This window comes from Bombus fervidus, chromosome 5 (assembly GCF_041682495.2).
Source record: "Bombus fervidus isolate BK054 chromosome 5, iyBomFerv1, whole genome shotgun sequence".
Lineage (NCBI taxonomy): Eukaryota > Metazoa > Arthropoda > Insecta > Hymenoptera > Apidae > Bombus > Bombus fervidus.
The window spans coordinates 15,643,080-15,662,980 of NC_091521.1; the positions used below are offsets into that span (position 1 = coordinate 15,643,080).

A 19,901-nucleotide genomic window follows, 5' to 3' on the forward strand; every position below is an offset into this window, starting at 1 on the left:
AAGAACTAATTCATTTTTTATATCCTTTATTTACTTATCAATATGATACAAGAACATATGACGAATGCACAATGTATACGCCTGGTGACAATTAAAATAACTATGAACATATACATATTTATTATTTAACAAACCAATATCTTAATGCTAATGAAAAAATATAGTATAAATGGTTGCTTTTAACAAAGCATTAAGTATGTTATGTGCAATACATTTTTAATGTATATAAATATACATAGAATATATGTATATTGAATTTCATCACTGGAATGTCTTTGTTTTGTTACATTTATCCATATAGACTATAGATTATTCAAAAGTGTAAGAATGGAAAAGATGTATAAGAGTTGTTTTATCGTTATTTTTGTTAAGTGTTCTTTGTACATATTCTTTTCCTATTTAAAAGTATCACATGTTTTTAAGAAACCTAAATTTGAAATAATATTTGACACAATGAAATTTAATAGACCATCTTTGTATACATACTTTATACTATATGTTTAAGTAATAGTACTTGTCCACTATAAAACCATTACAAAAACCTATAGTAAGAATTCCTGAAATATACTATAAACTTATAATAATAGTAATTTGTATGTGCAAAATTACTATAAGAAAGGGACCATAAAATTATTCCTTTAACTTGGTACCTATTTTTCATTCCACAAATTGAAGTATCTATGATTAGAAAATAAAGAAATTGGCTACATAACTTAATAATACAGATGATATAAACAATGCATATACAGATTTGAAAGAAGAAACATTTGTACAAAAGTAACTTTACAGAAAATATGTAGGAATCATTAAATATTACATATTAAGTTTTGATGATCTCCATCAATATCAATGTACATTGAAAGTTCTCTGGAATGTACCTATGCAACTTTTTATGTACATTTAAGTAATGATATTAATATTATAGAAAATTCTTTGAGTTTAATTTCTTCATAATAAACTTCAAATAATTTTATAAATTGAGATGCATTTTTTACGATCCTAGAATATTCGCAATTTGTGATGCGCTCTTTCCTAATAAAATGCTCCTATGATTTCCGGGTAGTTCTATAACTTTTACTTTGTTGGAAATCTATAAGAAGATTAAACATATTATAAGAATTTAAAAGACGAAACATATATACATCAATAAATTAATGTTTTATGTGTAAACGTAATAATTACCTTCGATAAACCATACTCATTGTTTAGAGGAACAAAGCTATCTTTGGCTTTAAGTAATACAATATCACTATCATATTTTTCTGGATTATAAAAGAAAGCCGCCTTCAATTTCTTGTAGAATAATAGAGCAGCAGTCTTTAAATCTTCAGAGTCCAAATTTTTGTCGTCTATCAATTCGACCACTTTGTTTAATACAACCTCAGTTGTGTTTATATTTTTCAGTATGTCATATAACTAGGAAAAAGAGAAAATAGATAAAATAGAATATCTAATATATGGTAAAATTATGAAACAATGTGTGTATGAAAATAAAAATACCTTAAGGAAAGTGATGTTGCTCCTGAACTGCCTGACAAAATACGCTAAACATTTTCGTAAACCATCTGTAATCATTTCTGAATTTTCTTCGGTAGCACGCTTTACAAGTTCCACAGAATGTAATTTTACGAAATCTGGCGAGCCGTCGATGACAGTTAAGTTTGTCTTATGTCCAGCTTTCTGTAACTGAATAGCCATTTCCAGGCCAATGCAAGATCCAAAGGAATATCCTATTATGTTATATGGTCCTTCAGTTTGAATCGCCTGCATTTTCTTCACATAGAAATTCGCTAATGCTGATACAGATTCTAATGGACAGTTTTCTGTACATTGGAAGCTCCAAGCAGGTCGATTCAATTCACTGGCCACAGTTTTGAATGGTGCAGCAACTCCTTCGATAGCGGGAACAAAGAATAATGGCTGCCCAGCCGAATTCGCTGTACTGAGTGGAACAATAATCTTGACAGGTACAATCTCCGTACCTTCAAATGAGAGCAGACCAGCAGCATCTTGCATGGTCTCCTCATCATCTGAATCAGCACCAGCGTTTCCTGCTTCTGCCCCAGAAGTATTGTCTAATTTTACTAACTTGTCGAATGTTAAATTACGAATTTCAAGAGCAGATAATACTATATCGTAATTCCTTTCCATGGTTTGTTTAATTTCTGTTCCCATCAAGGAATCCATTCCAAGATCAGCCAAGCTAGTACTACCGTTAACAGATTCTAATGCTTTAATCCCCAAAATATTGGCTACTGCTTGAACAACACTAACTTTATTTGAGCTTTCTACTGCGTTATCTTTACTTGCCGTAACATGCGATGCCAGAATTGGATGTGGTTGTTGAAGGAATATGTCCATTGTATCGAGACAATTTTGTATACGCTGCGGCAAAGTACCACCAATTTCAGTATCATTAAAACCACCCAGTTTGTCTAAAATTAGACCAACATCACCAATGGCTCCCCATTGAATAGCAAGACCAGGTAAACCATTCGCTTGTCTTTGTTCCATCATCCTTTCCATAGCAGAATTTGCAAGACCATAATTAGTTTGACCCACGTTACCTCTTCCACTTGTGATAGATGAGAATACAACAAAATAATCTAATGAGGAACATTCTCGCGATGCTATATCCAGATTCTTGGTTCCATTAACTTTAGGTGATGCTGATATTACAAAATCAGATTCAGTAAGGTTTTCAATCAGGCCGTCTCGCAAAACAGCTGCCAAATTGAATATACCACCAACCGGGGCTAATGCTTTACTTTCTTTTATAAGTTGTTTCGCTCCATCCAATGTTGCTACATCTGCCGTCGAAATTTTGATGTGTGCACCCATATTGCGCCAACGACGAATACACAATGCCTGGAAGCCTGTAGTTACTCCAGACCTCGATGTGAGGATTATATATTTCGCACCACGTAAAATCATCCAATATGCTAATTCCAAACCAAATCCACCAAGACCACCAACTAATATATACGACTTATCAGGATTCAAATATGTACGTGGAATAGCGGAAACTACTTTTTGCGGTGATTGTACAACTTTCTGCTTTTCCTCGTCTCGAATCTTCAATAGAACTTTACCAATATGTTTACCAGTAGCCATATATCTGAATGATTGTTCAATCTGTTGTTCTGAAAAGACCGTGGAAGGAAGTGGACGAACAGCGCCGCTTTTTATTCCCTCACTGACAAGTCTTACAACTTCTTGTCTCTCTGGACCATCATCTTCGCAGATCGCATCCAAAAGTATTCCATGGAAAGAAATGTTCTTCAAAAATACGGACATACCTAGAGGCGAATCATTCGACAAATCGAATTTCCCGATTTCAAGGAAACGACCACCCTGAGCAAGGCACCTGATACTAGCTTGCAATTTCTCTTCGGCTAATGAATTAAGCACTATGTCTACACCACGTCCGTTAGTTTCATTAAGTATCAGTTGCTCGAAACTAGTATCTCGAGAGTTGCCGATATTCCTATCTGTCAATACAGGAAACATTTTTTTCAAGAAGTCTCGTTTGTCTTGTGTTCCAACAGTGGTGAATACTTTGCATCCTGCATGTAAGGCTATAGAGATACTCGCTTGTCCAACACCTCCACTACCAGCGTGAATCAGAACGCTGTCACCGGGTTTCATGTGGCCTCGAACACAGAGAGCATAGTAACTGGTAGCATAAGCAACTGGAACGGTCGCTGCTTCTTCTAAAGACCACTTATCAGGTACTTTCCACATGAAACCAGGATCAGCTACAACAGTGGTTGCCAAACCACGTGCTGGCACCATAGCCATAACTCGTTGACCCTTCGAGTCACGTCCAGAAAATTCGAGACCCAATATACAGTCTTGCGTAGCTAGATTTCCGGGAAGAGCATCTGGTGGCAGTTTCCCAGTTGCTAACATGATATCCCTGAAGTTTAATGGCGCGTAGTACACGGAGCATAACTCTGTATTTGGGGACTTTTCTAGTTGGTAATAGCTCAATGGACTTTCAATCCATCTTAAACTGCTCAGGTCGCCTCTGTTCAAAGCGTTAATATATGCGTGTTCAACTTGAAGAGATGATTCATTTTGTTGATCTAATTCTATATGTTTGTAGCTTCCCCATTGACCTCCCCTCAAAACATTAGCAAACATTTGTTTGTCCAGTTGTTCAGCATAAAATTTATCATTTAAGTTAAATTTGGGCATGTTCTTGTCTTGAATGAAAACGTAAGATGCTTTATTACCACCATCTTCATTAAGTATACAATTCATAAATCCAACCATACCTATAAAAAATATCACATGTTATGAAAATTAAGATTATTTTAATAATTGATAGAAATTGTAATTTTGCCTGAGAAATTGTAATATGTTGCAAAAAAACGTTTAATGACACTTACCAAATAATTCTTCACCCTGACAGACGAACAAAGGTCTCTGATTCTGAGCCACAACATTTTTCAAGGCTGCCTTAACACCTTCTATCCAAGAGAAATTCTTTTCCGTTAGTTGTATGATTATAGGATCCGGTCTTACTTCTTTCTTTTTGAGTAGAATGTAAGATTTTCCAGGAATGACCTGTTTTGCTATACACATCAAATCTGGATCTACCAAGTTAAAATCAGTTTGAGCTGTTTCTTCCAAAAGTATAAATCCTCCGTTCATCACACTGTCTTTCAAATTTTTCAATACATTCACCGAATTGTCAGTTAATACATTGCTAGCTACTACAATGTGCAAATCTTGACCAATTGGTTCTTTTTCCACATTGCGTTTTACAATTTTTATACCTTGTTTTAAGCTGGCATATCTTTTACGCAAAACTGCAGTCAGTTGTAAATCCCCCTAAGAAAAATATCCAATAAGTCTTACTTTTTTAAGCTGCAGTTGTAAAATACTTACATTTATTAGAGGTTCCCGAGAACACCATGTCTGTATATAGGGCAAGATTAGAGAATCCACAGGACGATCTCCAGACACTTCAGTTATTTTCAGTTTGATTCCTTTTATATTTTCATAGGCCGTTAGTAATAATATAGTAAGAGCATGGAGTTTAGCCTTTTCTGGATCCTGCACTAATGGTTGAGAATTTTCATATGGTATGAACAAACATCTTTCAAGTTTAGGAGGTCGAATCTGTTGCTTCTTTGCAATCAAAGAGGCTTTCAGCTTTCTGATTTCAACACCGCCTGATTTAATAACACCAATATTTGGGTAAGAATATATTGGAACACCTTCGTCTTTCTTATAATTTTCAACAAACTCTAAATGAGCAGTGGGATTGATGGCAACATATTGCACGCGAACTGGCACATACAGCCCTCTACAATCATTTTCAAGGATGCTGAATTGAAGCATGGTATCCATGAAAGAAATCCAGTCATTCCAGAGAAGTCTACCAGAAACACCACCATTATGGACAATTTTAATTCCTTGGAAAATTCCAGTATAATTATATCCTCTGAGTCTGAGTTCCTTGTAAACGTCAGTTGTATTCAATTCCACGACAGTACTTTCATTTTTTACAATCGGAGCAGGTATGTTTAATAACATTTTATCAACGTTTTCTGGTACAGAAACTGTTCCAGTTACTACCACAGATCCACTTTCACAAATCTCAAATTCTCCAGTGCCCAGGAATATATTGATCGAAAATTTCACAGTGCCATCCATTGGCATAATGGTAGCTCTTTGGAACTTTACATTTTCAAATGTAATTGGCAATTTCTCGAAATCTGTTCCACGCATTTTTGCGTAGGTTTTCCAGACAATCACTAGGTAACCAGTAGCAGGGAAAAGAATTCTTTCATCGATACAGTGACCAACTAGATAAGCATCTGTTTCTTTGGACAGATTCACTTCCACTACATTTTCACCAAAAGATGCGTTAGTTCCTGTAAAGTCAGCTAAATTCCATTCTACAGAATGGTCCCATTTAACCAAGCTATTAATCATTGGTGTGCCACGACCAACTGGATAATTAACTGGTGGATACAATTTAGACACTCTGGGTTGTCCTCCTGCTAAATATAACTTTCCTATATTTTCTAGGAAGAAATTCAGATTGTTTTCATGACCTCGTTTATGTAGCCCAATATTGGTCACAGTTGAGGGCAATGATCTACGCAAGATTGCTTGCAGTAAACAATGTGGTGCAATTTCGATAACAATCGCATTTTCTGGGATATGACCTAATGCTTGGTAAAATAGTACAGGCGATAATAGGTTATTCACATGATAGGCAGCACTACTGAGTTGTGCCAATGGGGTACCCCAAGCTGATTCTGGTATCGATGTAGAAATCCATCTGGAAGTTCTCTGTTTCGGATTTGTTATAATTTTCTCCAACATAGCACGAAGCTTTTGACCCACTGGGGCTACATATTTGCTATGGAAAGCAACACCAGAGCTATTCACCAATTTTATAAAGATGTTATCTTTTTGCAGATCATTTGCAAATTTCTTGAGAGATTCGATTGGACCAGAAACTGTCACAGAGTCTGCTGAATTGTTGCAAGCTGGTGTTACGTCGGGTGGACATCGAGCTGCCGCTTCCTCCCAACTTAATCCTACAGCAGCCATTCCTCCTGGCTGTAAGTTTGAATCTTTGATTGTTTTTCCTCTCCAGTATGCAGCCAGAACCGTTTGTTCCGGAGTAAAAGTGCCATCTGCGTAGGCACATCCTAATTCGCCAACAGAGTGTCCAACAATACCATCAGGTTGAATACCCAAATACGTTAATACGTCCACAAGAGCAACTTGAATGGCTGCAATGGACACGAATGAGTATAAAACATTTTCGTCAAAGGTTTCAGCTGTTCCATTTTGAATAAGATTCATTAGATCAATTCCTTCAGGTTTCAGAGCTTCAGCGCACCTTCGCAAACTTCTTTGGAATATGTCGATAGAGAGCAAATCTTTACCCATACCGGGCCACTGAGATCCCATGCCAGAGAATACAAACCAAATAGGACGCTTTTCATTGACATATGAATCAACGTCTCGAGTGTTGACATTTCCCATAATGGAATATCCTCGATAAAGATGACCTGCTATATTATTCATGTGAATATCATGAAGTAAAGCAATGAACTCATCGTCTTTTTCGTATTCCTTGGCTTTGTCCAGAAGTAAGTTCACAGCCTCTGATGTACGACCAGATACGGTAACTAGTTTGGGTACTTTATTGTCTAAAACTGGCGACAACTTTGGTTTAGGATTGCTACGAAGAAGAATGTGAGCGTTAGCTCCACCAAAACCGAACGAATTCACCGCTACGAGTCCACCTTTCCATGGCAGGTTCTTATCAACAACTTGTATACTTCCGTCGCTCAATGCTGGTATGTCTGTATTCGGACTCTTGAAATGTAGATTTCCCGGGATTACACCTGCTTCCATGGCAATTAACAATTTTGCCATAGAACATACTCCACTGGCAGGTTCTGAATGTCCCATGTTAGATTTAACTGAACCAAGCAATAGAGGACCTTTTCTACCTTTGCAGAACAGATTTGCAATCGAATTGATTTCTTGTGGGTCCCCGACTTTGGTTCCTGTTCCGTGAGCTTCAACGTAAGCGACGTCTGCAGGATTAACACCTACTTCCGCGTAAACTTCACGCATCAATTTATTCTGCATGTCTCCACTGGGGAAAGTGATTCCTTGCGCTTTGTTACCGTCGGTGTTGGTCTTAGCATGTAAAACAGTGGCATACACTCTGCGTGCATCCCTTGCTTTTTGCAAAAGAAGAACCGAGACAGCCTCTGATCTAACATATCCTTTGCCATCAACATCAAACGCTTTACACGCACCGTCCGGAGATAACATGCCTAACCGATGAAACTGAAGAGAACTGGTAGGTTTTAGAAGAAGATTACAACCACCGACTATAGCTGCGTCGCATTCACCTGAACGAATTGATACAATTGCTTGATGCATGGCATATAAAGACGAAGAACACGCGGTGTCTACTGCATAACTAGGACCGTTGAAGTCGAATGTATATGAAATCCTGTTTGGAAACATAGCTCTGCAGCATCCCGTTAATCCGTATCCTGTAGACATATTTAAATCATTATTTTATTATTGTTACTATTACTATTAAGTTATTAATATATTATTGCCAGAAATATTAAGTTTACCAACCGTTAATTTCATCTGGATCTTTAGACCAAAATTCATCTGATTCTGACGACGAGACACCAATGAATACGCCAGTTTTGGATCCCCTAATATCATTTGGATTGATACCAGCATCTACAATTGCTTCATAAACTACTTCTAACAGAAGACGTAATTGTGGATCCATTACATGAGCCTGTTTGGCGTGAACACCAAAAAAGGTAGCGTCAAACGATTTGAGATCCTTCAGTTTACCAGATCTCTTGGGTAGACCATAGAGACCGGCAGGCCAACGACGTTCATCATCTGTGATCATGTCGATACCTTCGAATAAGTTTTTCTTAAATTCTTCAATGTCTAAGGATTCCGGGAAACGGCCTAGAGAAATGTGAAAAAAATTATAAATATTAAATCGTAAGTAAAATTATATAATTCGAGATGTATTTATATATATGGCGATGTAATTACTCACCTGAAAAACCGCTAATGACAATTTCGTTATTTACATCGTATGCGTTAGTATTGCTGTTCAACATAGTCGGTTCTCTCACAATGGGAGTATTTGCACTTTCAAATTGAGCTGGCATTGTGATAAATATGATATGATCAACTTTTCCTTCGTGTATTCTTTATTTTTGCAGAATTTAATAGACGTATGGAGCCTAGTGGACTGTAAGCTGAAAATTAGAAATAAAAATATGATACTTATTAAAAAAATTATATTTGAAATATTATACAATTTGCTATATCAACTTAACTGTATGTATGTGTATGATTCACGTAACAGAATAAATTTATCGATATTTATGTAACATTTTTTTCTAATTTAACATATTAAAAAATTCTTAAAAAAAAAAAAAGAAAAAAAAAGAGCGATTATATAAAAATACCGATTAAGGAGTATTATTTTGTTAATTAAAACCGAAATTCTATAAATGTAGGACAGCAATAACCAGTTGTCTTATTAAATACTTCGGACGTCTCAGCAATTGTATTAGATTATCGTAGTATCTTCTCTGCGACATGCGATTAATTGAGTGATTTCAATTGGATTCACTCCCGGATAAATCAGTTTAGTAGTGACTATGCGCGCAAGATGCAACATCGCTTGCCCGGTGTCACCAACGTACTTAACCTTTGTTTTGTATATACATATTTGATACTTATTTAATATTTATTAAATTCATGTTCAAAAATATTACACAACTATTTTTTATACCCATGTGTAAAGCATACATTTTTGATATACGAGACTATTCATGTAACTATTCAAAAAAATGAATATAAAAGATAAATATCTCTTTATTGTTCTATATTTCCAATATGCTAATAAATATTTAATGCCAATTCCGTTCAAATGTCAAGACTGAATGCATAAAATGCGAAGCGGTCGAAATTAACATTTCCCTATCTTCATGTAATTATCATTTTCCTATCTTCATGTAATTATCCGAGTAGCTTTCGATTGAAACGTAATAGTAGAACACGTGATACAGCGATGACCTGACCCCAACGTTGAGATGCGATATAAATTATATCATCACGTGTTATAAACTGTTACATCATAATTTGTTAACATATTTTATGTGATAACATTTTTTGACTGTACATGTCATTTATGTATGATTGATTATGTATAATTACGATCATATCATACGATACTTATTTTCCTCTATCACCTTGATCCGTAATATGTATTAAACAGATAGTGAAGATTTACGATTAAAAAGGTCTTGCAATGCACGAAATATGAAGTTTCTAACGAGAACACTTAATTACAGTCAAATTAAAAGATTAACACGTTTTACGTTGTTCAATATCTTTTATTGCACAATTGGTATTTGTCACGATATAAATTATATTTTCATAATTCCTAAATTTATGAAATTTCTCTTATACAGTAAGTTGAAATAATATAAGAATTCGAATGCTCAACAATATATATGTATATATTTTTACAAACAATGAGAAAATCTGAAAATTGGTACTTGAAAATATAGATATAGTTATTTATTTAATAATATATAAAATAATGACGATAATATATGTAAAAATATATAAGATATACACTTGATAAATATGTATCTATCTATAGATAATGTACGTTATTGAAAATATTGCAAATTGATTATGTAAGTCAAGAAGTTTCAGTGAAACGATATCTGATAGATATAGGACAGAAACATTTCAAGTAAATATGTGTATATGAATATATTCTTGTGTAAGTAACGTATTATAATGACTGTAGTTGAATTAATTAATAAATTTTTCATTGAAATGCCTAATTTACATTATAAAAAATTGTTACAGAAGCGCGAAGATAAATATACGTAACTTTTATTTCTTTTTCTTTTCTATAAATTATACGTTGATGTAATAATAACAAGAATTTGAACTTTATAATCCTTGTAAAGTACCTGAAATTTTTTTTTAATTAATATTATGTTACGAATCACTGAACGAAAAACATTTATAATCCTCTACTTTCAAATTTATCTCTAGAATAATTTATTTTATTTGATTGCAGACATTAATTGCGTATTACATAAGTGTTTTTTCTTTGTCATGCCTCAGCGGTCACATATCATAATTCGTATATTTTTATATTTCTAATCTATAACCTGGTATCACCTAATCTTGGAAACTTGTAATAATTCGCCATCTTTTTTCTTTTATTTATGTTTTATTTTCACGAAATTCAATATCTCTAAAATTGGCAATGTAATATATATCAAGAAAATATGATTTATGATTCCACTTTGTTCTTGATGGACATGTGAAGAAAAGTGTCTTATGAATTCAAATCGTATCGGAAAATAAATATTACTAGCCTTCAAAATATGCAAACCTTATGTGAATGTTGAATGTACAGTTTCTTTAAATTAGAAAACATGTTGATCCATTTTTTACTTTGTTATTTACCGGTACGATAAAAGAAATCGATTAAATAAAATTTTCTTGAAATCATAAATAGTTATAGTTAAAAAAGATCATAGATTATTTAAAGTAATAAAGTAGAAATTTACCTGATAAATAATTTGAATAAAAATTCGAGCTTGCCTCATAAATATTAAATATATGATGCATATGTTAAATAACCGAATAATTCGCGTCATACAAAACTCTTCACGTCATTAAATACATATTGAACACATTTAGTGCTATTTAAATGAATTACGTAAATTAAAATCATTAAAGCAACACTTGGTGAATATTAGGGGAATTATTGAACTAATTCTGCTTGATCTTATATCTGATGCTGTGTTTTGCTTTATTGTTACATGTACTATCGCTCGCAAAAGTCTACATATACGTACACCTATCGAATTTTGTGTATCACTTACCAAAGAAACTAAATTTTTATTAATGTATTCATAAAAGAAATTAAAAAGTTAAAACATTAACTAAAAAATTTCGGGATAAAATCATGTCGAAAATTACAAAATCATACATTTTTGCAACGCCAAAGAGATAGTAGCATATTATTGATGCTGAGGAAATCTACAAAACATTAATATAATATTAATGTCTACCATTTTTATGATTTTATGTAAAATTTCAAATGTATGTAATTGTTGTAGCTTCTAATGTTTTAGTTCTTTTAAAAGCGATTAAATCGTGTTACATTTTAACAATATGTATATGTTTCAATCTGTCAAAAAAAAATTCATGGAGTTAATATTTTTAGTATAATATTTTAAATTTAAATGGTATATATGTAAATAAACTTTTGCGATTAACTGTGTATATCTTTACTTAAATACATAATAAAACATAGATAGATAGTGCAAAGAAGAATGTATTTAATTATTACTAACTAATATTAATAATGTTACGAAAGAATAGAATATATCGTGCTACACGCTGGTCTCAAATAATTTTATCGCGTAAAAGAATATGATTAGGTAAAAACGTAAAAACTGATCACTCAGCATTAGCGCTTTACATGAGTTGGTCACGTGTTATGCTACGCAGGTGATTGCAAGCTGTAGAATCAAAATACTTGTTTCAAATCAAAATACAATTAATAACTATATAAAATTATTTAAAATATCGAATATTTGATAAATATATTTTTACATGACAATGTTATTGAAAAAATTACTGATACTTTTTAAACGGGCACTCAATTTCTATCTTCTTTATAAGAAAAAGAATTTCTTTTTCTGTACCAAACATGAGTAACTTGAATCATTTATCAGTCATGAGTTTGACAAGACGTACAAAAGCTATTAAAAATCACTTCATATTTTTTGGAAATGATTTTAAAACAAACGAACGTAAGAAATGAATTGAAATGTTACAATACAAATTTTATAATAACAAAATAGAACATTTACTAGGACAACAGATGATTCTTTGTTTATTACTGTGGCATGTACAAAAACACCGCATTATTTACGTCTAACATATTACTATCCGGTCGTTACATACGTATAAGATACAATAGTAAGAACTTGTACAAGTAGACTTGACATTGACGTAAGATAAAACATGTTATTCGCATCAATATTCGTGTAAGTATAACTAAGTTCTGTTCACGTGAAAAAATATACAAGTTAAAATATAATATTATAATAAATATAATAATAATATATATAATAAAATAAAATAAAATATATCAGAAAAAGATATACTCTGTGAGATATGATACGAATGATATTGTAACACACATATACTGTATAGAGATATCGGCCAAAAGAACAATTAAATTAATAGTTAGTTTTCCATATAAACCTCTTTGTCATTGACATTATTGCAAATAGAAACTTCACGCGTAATCGTAATTTATCAGGAAAAATCTAACCGCGATTAGATTTATTATGAGTGATATTACGAAAAATATAAGAACCGAAGATACCATATAAAGTAAGAAAATGAACAACTAGTCACACAATTAATTTTTAAGACTCTAAATAATATGAATTTTAATAGTTGATTGAACTACAGAACCCAAACAAATTTAATGCACCTATTATTGCTGTTTAAGTCGTGGTATAAAATTTATACAGTTGTTACGATATTACAAAAGTGATTATTTTATGTTTCTACGAATGAAAGTTATTGTATTTCTGTTACGCTTGTATGACTAAACAGTTCATATAGAAATGATAACAGTTCAAGTGAACCAGATATACTAACGGATTTTTATATTCTGACATCATAATGATACTTTTAAATGTAAAGAATTAAACATCGAATAATATATGATCAATAAGTTGATTAATTTTCTACTATGTTTTTAAAAATGTAGGAGAAAATGTATCTATCATAATAATTCGAATAATATTGCTAATAAGTCAATAGTATTTTGATAAGTTTATCAATGAAAAAACATTGAATATTTAAAATTATTATACTTTGACATCGTAATGATACTTTTATAATTAAAATATTTAATTTCTAACAACACATAATCAATAAGTTGATCAATTTTCTATAATGTTTCCAAAAATATATATAACTGTCACAGTCATTTAAATAACATTAACAAATTGATAACATTTTAGTAAATTGATCAGTGGCAAAATGATAATTTTAATTGAAAATAAAACAACACTTACCTCGCACATGGGTATAATCCTGACAAATGTTGTGAATTCTGTGTTCCTTTCCCAAAAAGCCTGCGTACTCGACTATTGTACACCACCGACTTGGTATAATAAATAATGTAGATCTTGACGAGCAACTTGTAATAAAGGGAATGAAGAGACTACGGAATGTGTAATGATATTTAACTACAGAAATGGCCCTAGCTGTTTAGTAATTTTTTTTAGAAACGCGACGTGCGATTTTCCTATCAATATAACCAGTACAAGTCCAGTGTGCACGTCGCAGAAAACTGGCTAGCGTCTAGCCCGTGAGCATCTCGTTATTATTGAATTGGACAGACCTTATGGTCTGACATCAGACCATATGGTGTCGACCAATAGGAATTCACGTTTCCGGTACGCACGCGCATGAGAATGGACCAGCGTTCCGTCTTCCGTTACGAATATTCCGTTTTTTCCCTGATTTATATTTATCCTTGCGACTAATACAACACTTCGTTTTATATCTTAAAATTCGATTGATTGCATACATGCTCAATGTTCATGGGTTGTCACATGTTAACTTTGTCGCGTTTTTATTTTATATAATACTAATATTATCATTGCCGATAACTAGCACAGAATTGCTGCCGGTATACACAGTCAAGATCGATATCCATCCTAGTGCAGTAACGTAATCGGCGGATTTTCAAAACATTTATAAATATTACGGTCCATTTACCTCCTACTATTATCATTTTTTTCGAAATATATATATATATACGTATATATTGTGTAGTTTATATATAATATAATGCATATATAATGCAAATTGTGAGAAAGATTCGTGAAGGTCATTACGTGTACTGTTTGAAATGGTTAGAATTTTATCAAATCAAGAACGCTAAAAAAACATTTATTCCTCGCATTTATTTTCATCTTATGATAATTAATAATAAAATGCCATTTAATTTTCTAACTTTTGCTATGGAACTATTGATTTTATATAATATATTAGTATTTTAACAGATAAGAGATGATTATCCAACTTTCCTTTCCGTTAAATATTAAATTTGTTCTTAAAACTATTATTGTAGATAATACAATTTTGTTTCATGAAATAGTAAATTATTCTCATTGAAAGAAAATTACATAAATTATAATATTAATGAGTTATGACTCATAATAAATACGCATATTATGTTTTTTTTTATTAATAAAAAATATTATCTACTTAACACAAGTCTATTTTCAAATAAAGTTAGATTCATATGTTTAATAGTTAGTATATCGTGCTTAATTTTTTATTGATAAATGAAGAAATGATAAAATCTTACGTGATATAATTTCATAAGATCATAGTCGAAATAAAACTTCTATTACATATTTTGATAGGAAAATGTGAGGTAAGATGTGTGCCCCTTCTTGCCCTTTATTGATAACTCTTTGAAGAGGTCTTTGCCACTGCCTTTAGTTATAAGTCTGCTTGGCGCGTGTTATATCACGTGAACTGAAGAAAGAAACATGTAACCTGGTATAACTTTAATCTTAACGAGACTTTTGTACCGCGATCCAAAGCAAACGGAGTTATTCTAGTTATCTCCCTTACAAAAGGGACGTTCATGAATAAAAACGTGCCAGATTGCAATTGTCACTCTTCTAACTCGCACTTATGTTGCCAAAGATGATCATGTGTCCAAATATAATATAGCCTTTTGAAGAAATTATGAAATGTAATTAACACGCGATGATAAAGTGATTATGCAGATAGAATCTCGAATCTTTTATCAGTCTAACACAAGGTCACGATCCCCTTTTTTTATAAGACAAAAGTTTGTAAATATTTTGTAATATTAATTGCGAAATGTGTAGCAAATGTTACATACAATTAATGAAAAAGTAAAATCAATTGTGGTATGGTAATATAATATGCTAAGACATACATAAAATTCTATATTTACTTTTAGTTTTACTTACACATGCACATGATTTGTTTTTTTTTTTTTTATATTTGTCACGTTATTCTGATAAATGATTGCGAAGCTATCAGTAATAAGTATTTTTATGCGATCTTTTTCCCCGTTTGACCCTTGCGTCGTATACTTCAAACTCATTTTTTAGTCAAACAAGCAGACAGGTTTTCCAATACTTGAAACTTCGATCTCGAGTGCAAATAGCTGTCACCTGTCACGTTACGTTTATCTTTACTTACGTAAATTGATCTTGTATGCATCTTTGCAGGAACTTAGTAACCAGCGGCAAAAATGAAGTAAATAAAGTGCAATGTTATATATGTTTGTAATTCCACTGTTAATTTGTTTCGTTTTAGTTAATATAAATTGGTAGAAAAAACAATCTTAAATTTAACTGGAAGGAAAGAACAATAATTATCAGCTATTTCATATATTATAACTTGTTATCCATATTATAGAATATATATAAATAACATATACTATATATATATATTATAAAATTATAAATATTATTAAATAATACAAATAGATTTATGTATGAAATTTTTTTCCTTTTCTTTGCTGTTTTTCACTTTCTTCTTGCAACTTCTGAAGCTCGAGCTCAAGCGCTCGTTGTTTTTTACGACTTATAGGTATTTTTGAAAGCCATGCTGTAATTACATATAATTAGAAAATGATAATATTTATAACAGCACACGAATACACACCCAAGAACGTGTCTTCTTCTTCGCGAAAAACAGGATCTTTCGAACATAACGCGTTTATTAATTCCCCATGTGTCAATGGATGAGTTCTTAGTTGCACTATTCGCTTTGTAGTCATTACCTACTTTACAACAATGTGCAATTGTTGTAGTGAAAAAGATTATAAAACATTTACGCGCAACAATTGCATAATAATAATAAATAATTCTTTCGTCAATACCTCATTAATAGACGCAAATACCGTGCCAATAGTAAAACCATCGCAAATTTTAGCCATTACAGATGTGTCGAATTGTCTATTAATTCCAGGATGCTATAAATATAATTATATATCTACATACATGTCCTTTTCGATAAAAAATTAACGTGCATCGGAATTTATAAATTAATAAAAAAGTCATACTTTATATATTAAATCTTTCCATATGAGAGACATAGATCCATAATCTGGTCTGGGAATATATATAATTTTATCATATGTTTGATATAAGAGTTTCTGATCTCCATCCCATGGTGAACTTGAAGTTCCAATAAGAATCACTCTATCTTCATTTGTAATACTTTTTACTAACTTAGGAAGATCTTTTTTTAGACGTTTTGGATCAGTTTTATCTGTCTTTGACACTTTTTTAACAAACGGCTTCTCTGCTCCTTCCATGAATATCACTGATGGTTGAAGCAAACGTGACACCTTCGTGTGAAATAAATCTAGAATAAATATTCTCTAATGTGTTTAATCATCTCTATCTTTCTTAGCGTACCTTTAATATTAAATGCATAAGCATAATTAATCCTGATTTGCCAGGATATTTCCCAGCAATGTTAGCTGGTGTAATATCAAATAAAGTGGCTCCAAGTTCTGTGCAAATTGCATTTACTAACATTTTTTTGCCACTGCCATGTGGACCAGCTATTAACACTGATCTTATTAGCGGTGTAAGTTCTCTAAGAGTATTGTTTCCCAAGGGAAGTATACAATATTCAGCTATCAACTGTCTTATGTCTCCTATTAATACATATAATACAAAAAGATTACTGAAGGGATTACTAAAAGAACTTAAATCAGAATGGGGAATGTAATATGTGACTATAGATTTAAATTAATATCATATACTTAACCAAGTGCTGGCAAAGGATCCTTTCTTTTTTCTCTTAAATTATAATTTATGAATGACTTTTCCCCTTTGAAATTACAAAGTGGAATTTCTTTATGTAACTTAATAATTCCTTGAGTTAATAGTTCTTCAAATAAAGATTCTGTTGTTCTATCAGGTGTCAAATCCTTTTCTTTCCTCTTTTTATTTTTTTTTCCACTGCGGCGAATTCTTTTCTGAGTTTTTTTAACACGTTTGCCTTTAAGACCTCTATCTCTGTCTAATGCACATTGTAATGCTTCTATGTCATCTTTAAATATGATAAAATTATAGCGTCATTATTGTTTTTATATTTTGGTTATTGTAATGGTATAATTTACCTCTAAGTGCTTGGTCAACTGTAATGCGTACTTCATTTTCTACTTCCTTGATTGTTTTATTTTCTATCATGTCTAAATATGGTAACTGTGCCATATTTACAGCTTCATCTTTATTCTTCCATGCTTCTTGATATTCTTGATTAGCATGTATCAGCTCTGACAAAAAGTTGGAAGGAACTGACTTGAAACCTTGTTCAGTTTCCTCTTCTGATTGTTCAACATCACTATCCTTCTTCGATTTTGATCTTTTAGATTTCTTGGATTCCTTTGATGATACTGCTGTTGATTTACTTATAGTACTCTCAGTTCCCTGTATATATAGAATTACATTCTACTTCAATTTAATTACATCAAAGAGTTATTGCTGATATAGAGCAGATTTGAAAATGCTGTACACGCAATACAAGTGTAAATACTAATTTTACCTGTCTACTAAATATGATTCTAGATCCTCCACTCTCAGCAGATGGCAAGTCTGGAATTTTTCCTGTCTGTTGAAAATAAGTGTTTACCCAGTTTCGGACTTCACTCCTTATATTTTCTTCTATTATGGCGCTTTTTTCTTTACGAATTCTTTCTTTAGCTTCGACCACCAAATTTTCGTATAACTCTTGATATTTAACTTGTTTTTCATATCTCTCTTCTTTGACTTTCTCAGCTTGTCTAGCATTTTCCGTAATTTCTTGACTCGGTTGAAGCATACCTTTAAAAATAGATAGATATAAATATACATACACACTATTTATTATATATGTATCACTTATTATTTTAATAAAAAAAAAAAAAAAAAAAAAAAAAATACCAATTAATAACATTTCTTCGAGACGTCGTTTCCGAATTTTGCATCTAGTCACGTATCCTCTCCAAACTTTTTGAATTTTTATTACAGCCGTCCTTTCACACGATTCTTTTATCTTTGCATCTGCTTTAATCGCCGATTTATTCTTTATTTGACGAATTTCTTTCATAAATTGATATCTTAATCGGCCTTGTCTAGCGCGTTCGTGAGCCTAATATTTGCATAGATAATATTTAAATGTAGGTTAATATACCAATAGTATTATCATTTTTTAATCTCATAAATTCGTACCTGTATAAGTCTTATCGCTTCGGATTCAGACATATTTTTTGGTGCAACTACTTCATCCAAAGCACCTATACCTTTTAAAATACTTTCTATATATTTCCGTTTTCCTTCGATCTCTTGTAAACATTCGCGTCTAAAATATCTCGGAATTTGAATTTCAACTTCTTGCGGAGTAACGCTTAATTTTATTAAAATATCATCGAAATAACTATACTCTGAAAGATCTATTTCGACTAATTCATGTTTTAATTCTAAAATTCTACCAAGGCATGAGACTAACAATTGTTTTATTAATATTCGTTTTTGCGGTTGAATTATTTGGTCGTAACACAATTCTAATTTATTACAGATAAGAATATATCTTACGTATAATTCCGAAACCGTATTATGAGCTTTTTTACGATCCTTTTGCGACTTAGCGTTTTGCAAATTTGTATCAATTTGAAGGAGTTCCTCCATATCAGTCTGCGCGCTTTTCCAAAGTTCGTTATATATCATACTTGACATGATCGAAATATCTTTTCTTTTCTATTTAAAAATAAAATTACAGAAAAATAAATCGAATGATTATGTGAGCAAACACTTTGCTTTATTCGTCTTTCAGGATTGTTAGAAATCGTTGGTATCGTAGCAACCATCAATTAAACTAGTATGTAATATGTACAATTCTTTTAAAAATGCTTATTTAAAAAAGGTTTTATATTTAAATACATATTTTTTATAAGTACATCTAACTTAATTTTTTACGAGTGTTAGCATAATGTGTTTAATTATTTGTATAATCATCTTACAACTGTTTGAAATAGCTATGTTAAGTGAAACATGCGCTTATTTGAAGCAAATAAATATACAATCTTGCGACATATATAATGCAAAGATCTGGAACATGTTTACATCCTATAGAGACTCCTGTACAATCTAGTACAAAATAATTTTTATTAGATTTACAAGAAAAACAAATTTATACAAATATATTTCAATTCAAATTGTGTTTTTGAATGCAACATAAAAGAGGGA

At 31.8% G+C, this 19,901-nt stretch overlaps 3 protein-coding genes across 3 annotated transcripts in view; all 3 read right to left on the bottom strand.

The window, feature by feature from the left end:
- Positions 1–19,901, bottom strand: part of Wbp2 (WW domain binding protein 2) — a 133,451-nt gene that overhangs the window by 20,856 nt on the left and 92,694 nt on the right. The gene's annotated exons all lie outside the window — the stretch shown is intronic.
- Fasn1 (Fatty acid synthase 1) lies at positions 10–13,977 on the bottom strand. The gene is made up of 8 exons (XM_072002989.1): positions 13,680–13,977; positions 8,588–8,792; positions 8,140–8,493; positions 4,897–8,048; positions 4,395–4,839; positions 1,501–4,280; positions 1,183–1,416; positions 10–1,090 (listed from the first exon to the last, which is right to left on the bottom strand). Exons 2-8 carry the CDS (start codon positions 8,700–8,702, stop codon positions 992–994), a joined length of 7,179 nt encoding a protein of 2,392 aa, XP_071859090.1. The 5' UTR covers positions 8,703–8,792; positions 13,680–13,977; the 3' UTR covers positions 10–991.
- On the bottom strand, positions 16,046–19,793 carry LOC139987170 (dynein regulatory complex protein 11). The gene is made up of 9 exons (XM_072003126.1): positions 18,888–19,793; positions 18,223–18,807; positions 17,798–18,107; positions 17,443–17,727; positions 17,085–17,329; positions 16,727–17,014; positions 16,544–16,636; positions 16,327–16,444; positions 16,046–16,269 (listed from the first exon to the last, which is right to left on the bottom strand). The coding sequence occupies exons 1-9, from the start codon at positions 19,389–19,391 to the stop codon at positions 16,151–16,153; spliced, it is 2,547 nt and encodes an 848-aa protein (XP_071859227.1). The 5' UTR covers positions 19,392–19,793; the 3' UTR covers positions 16,046–16,150.

Coding starts and splice junctions, on each gene's coding strand:
- Fasn1 (XM_072002989.1), bottom strand. CDS start 8,702: ATGCCAGCTCAATTTGAAAGTGCAAATACTCCCATTGTGAGAGAACCG. Junction 8,494..8,587: donor TGTCATTAGCGGTTTTTCAG/GTGAGTAATTAC, acceptor ACATTTCTCTAG/GCCGTTTCCCGGAATCCTTA. Junction 4,840..4,896: donor CTCGGGAACCTCTAATAAAT/GTAAGTATTTTA, acceptor TATTTTTCTTAG/GGGGATTTACAACTGACTGC.
- LOC139987170 (XM_072003126.1), bottom strand. CDS start 19,391: ATGTCAAGTATGATATATAACGAACTTTGGAAAAGCGCGCAGACTGAT. Junction 18,808..18,887: donor AAGCGATAAGACTTATACAG/GTACGAATTTAT, acceptor TGCAAATATTAG/GCTCACGAACGCGCTAGACA. Junction 17,330..17,442: donor GGATCCTTTGCCAGCACTTG/GTTAAGTATATG, acceptor ATGTATTAATAG/GAGACATAAGACAGTTGATA.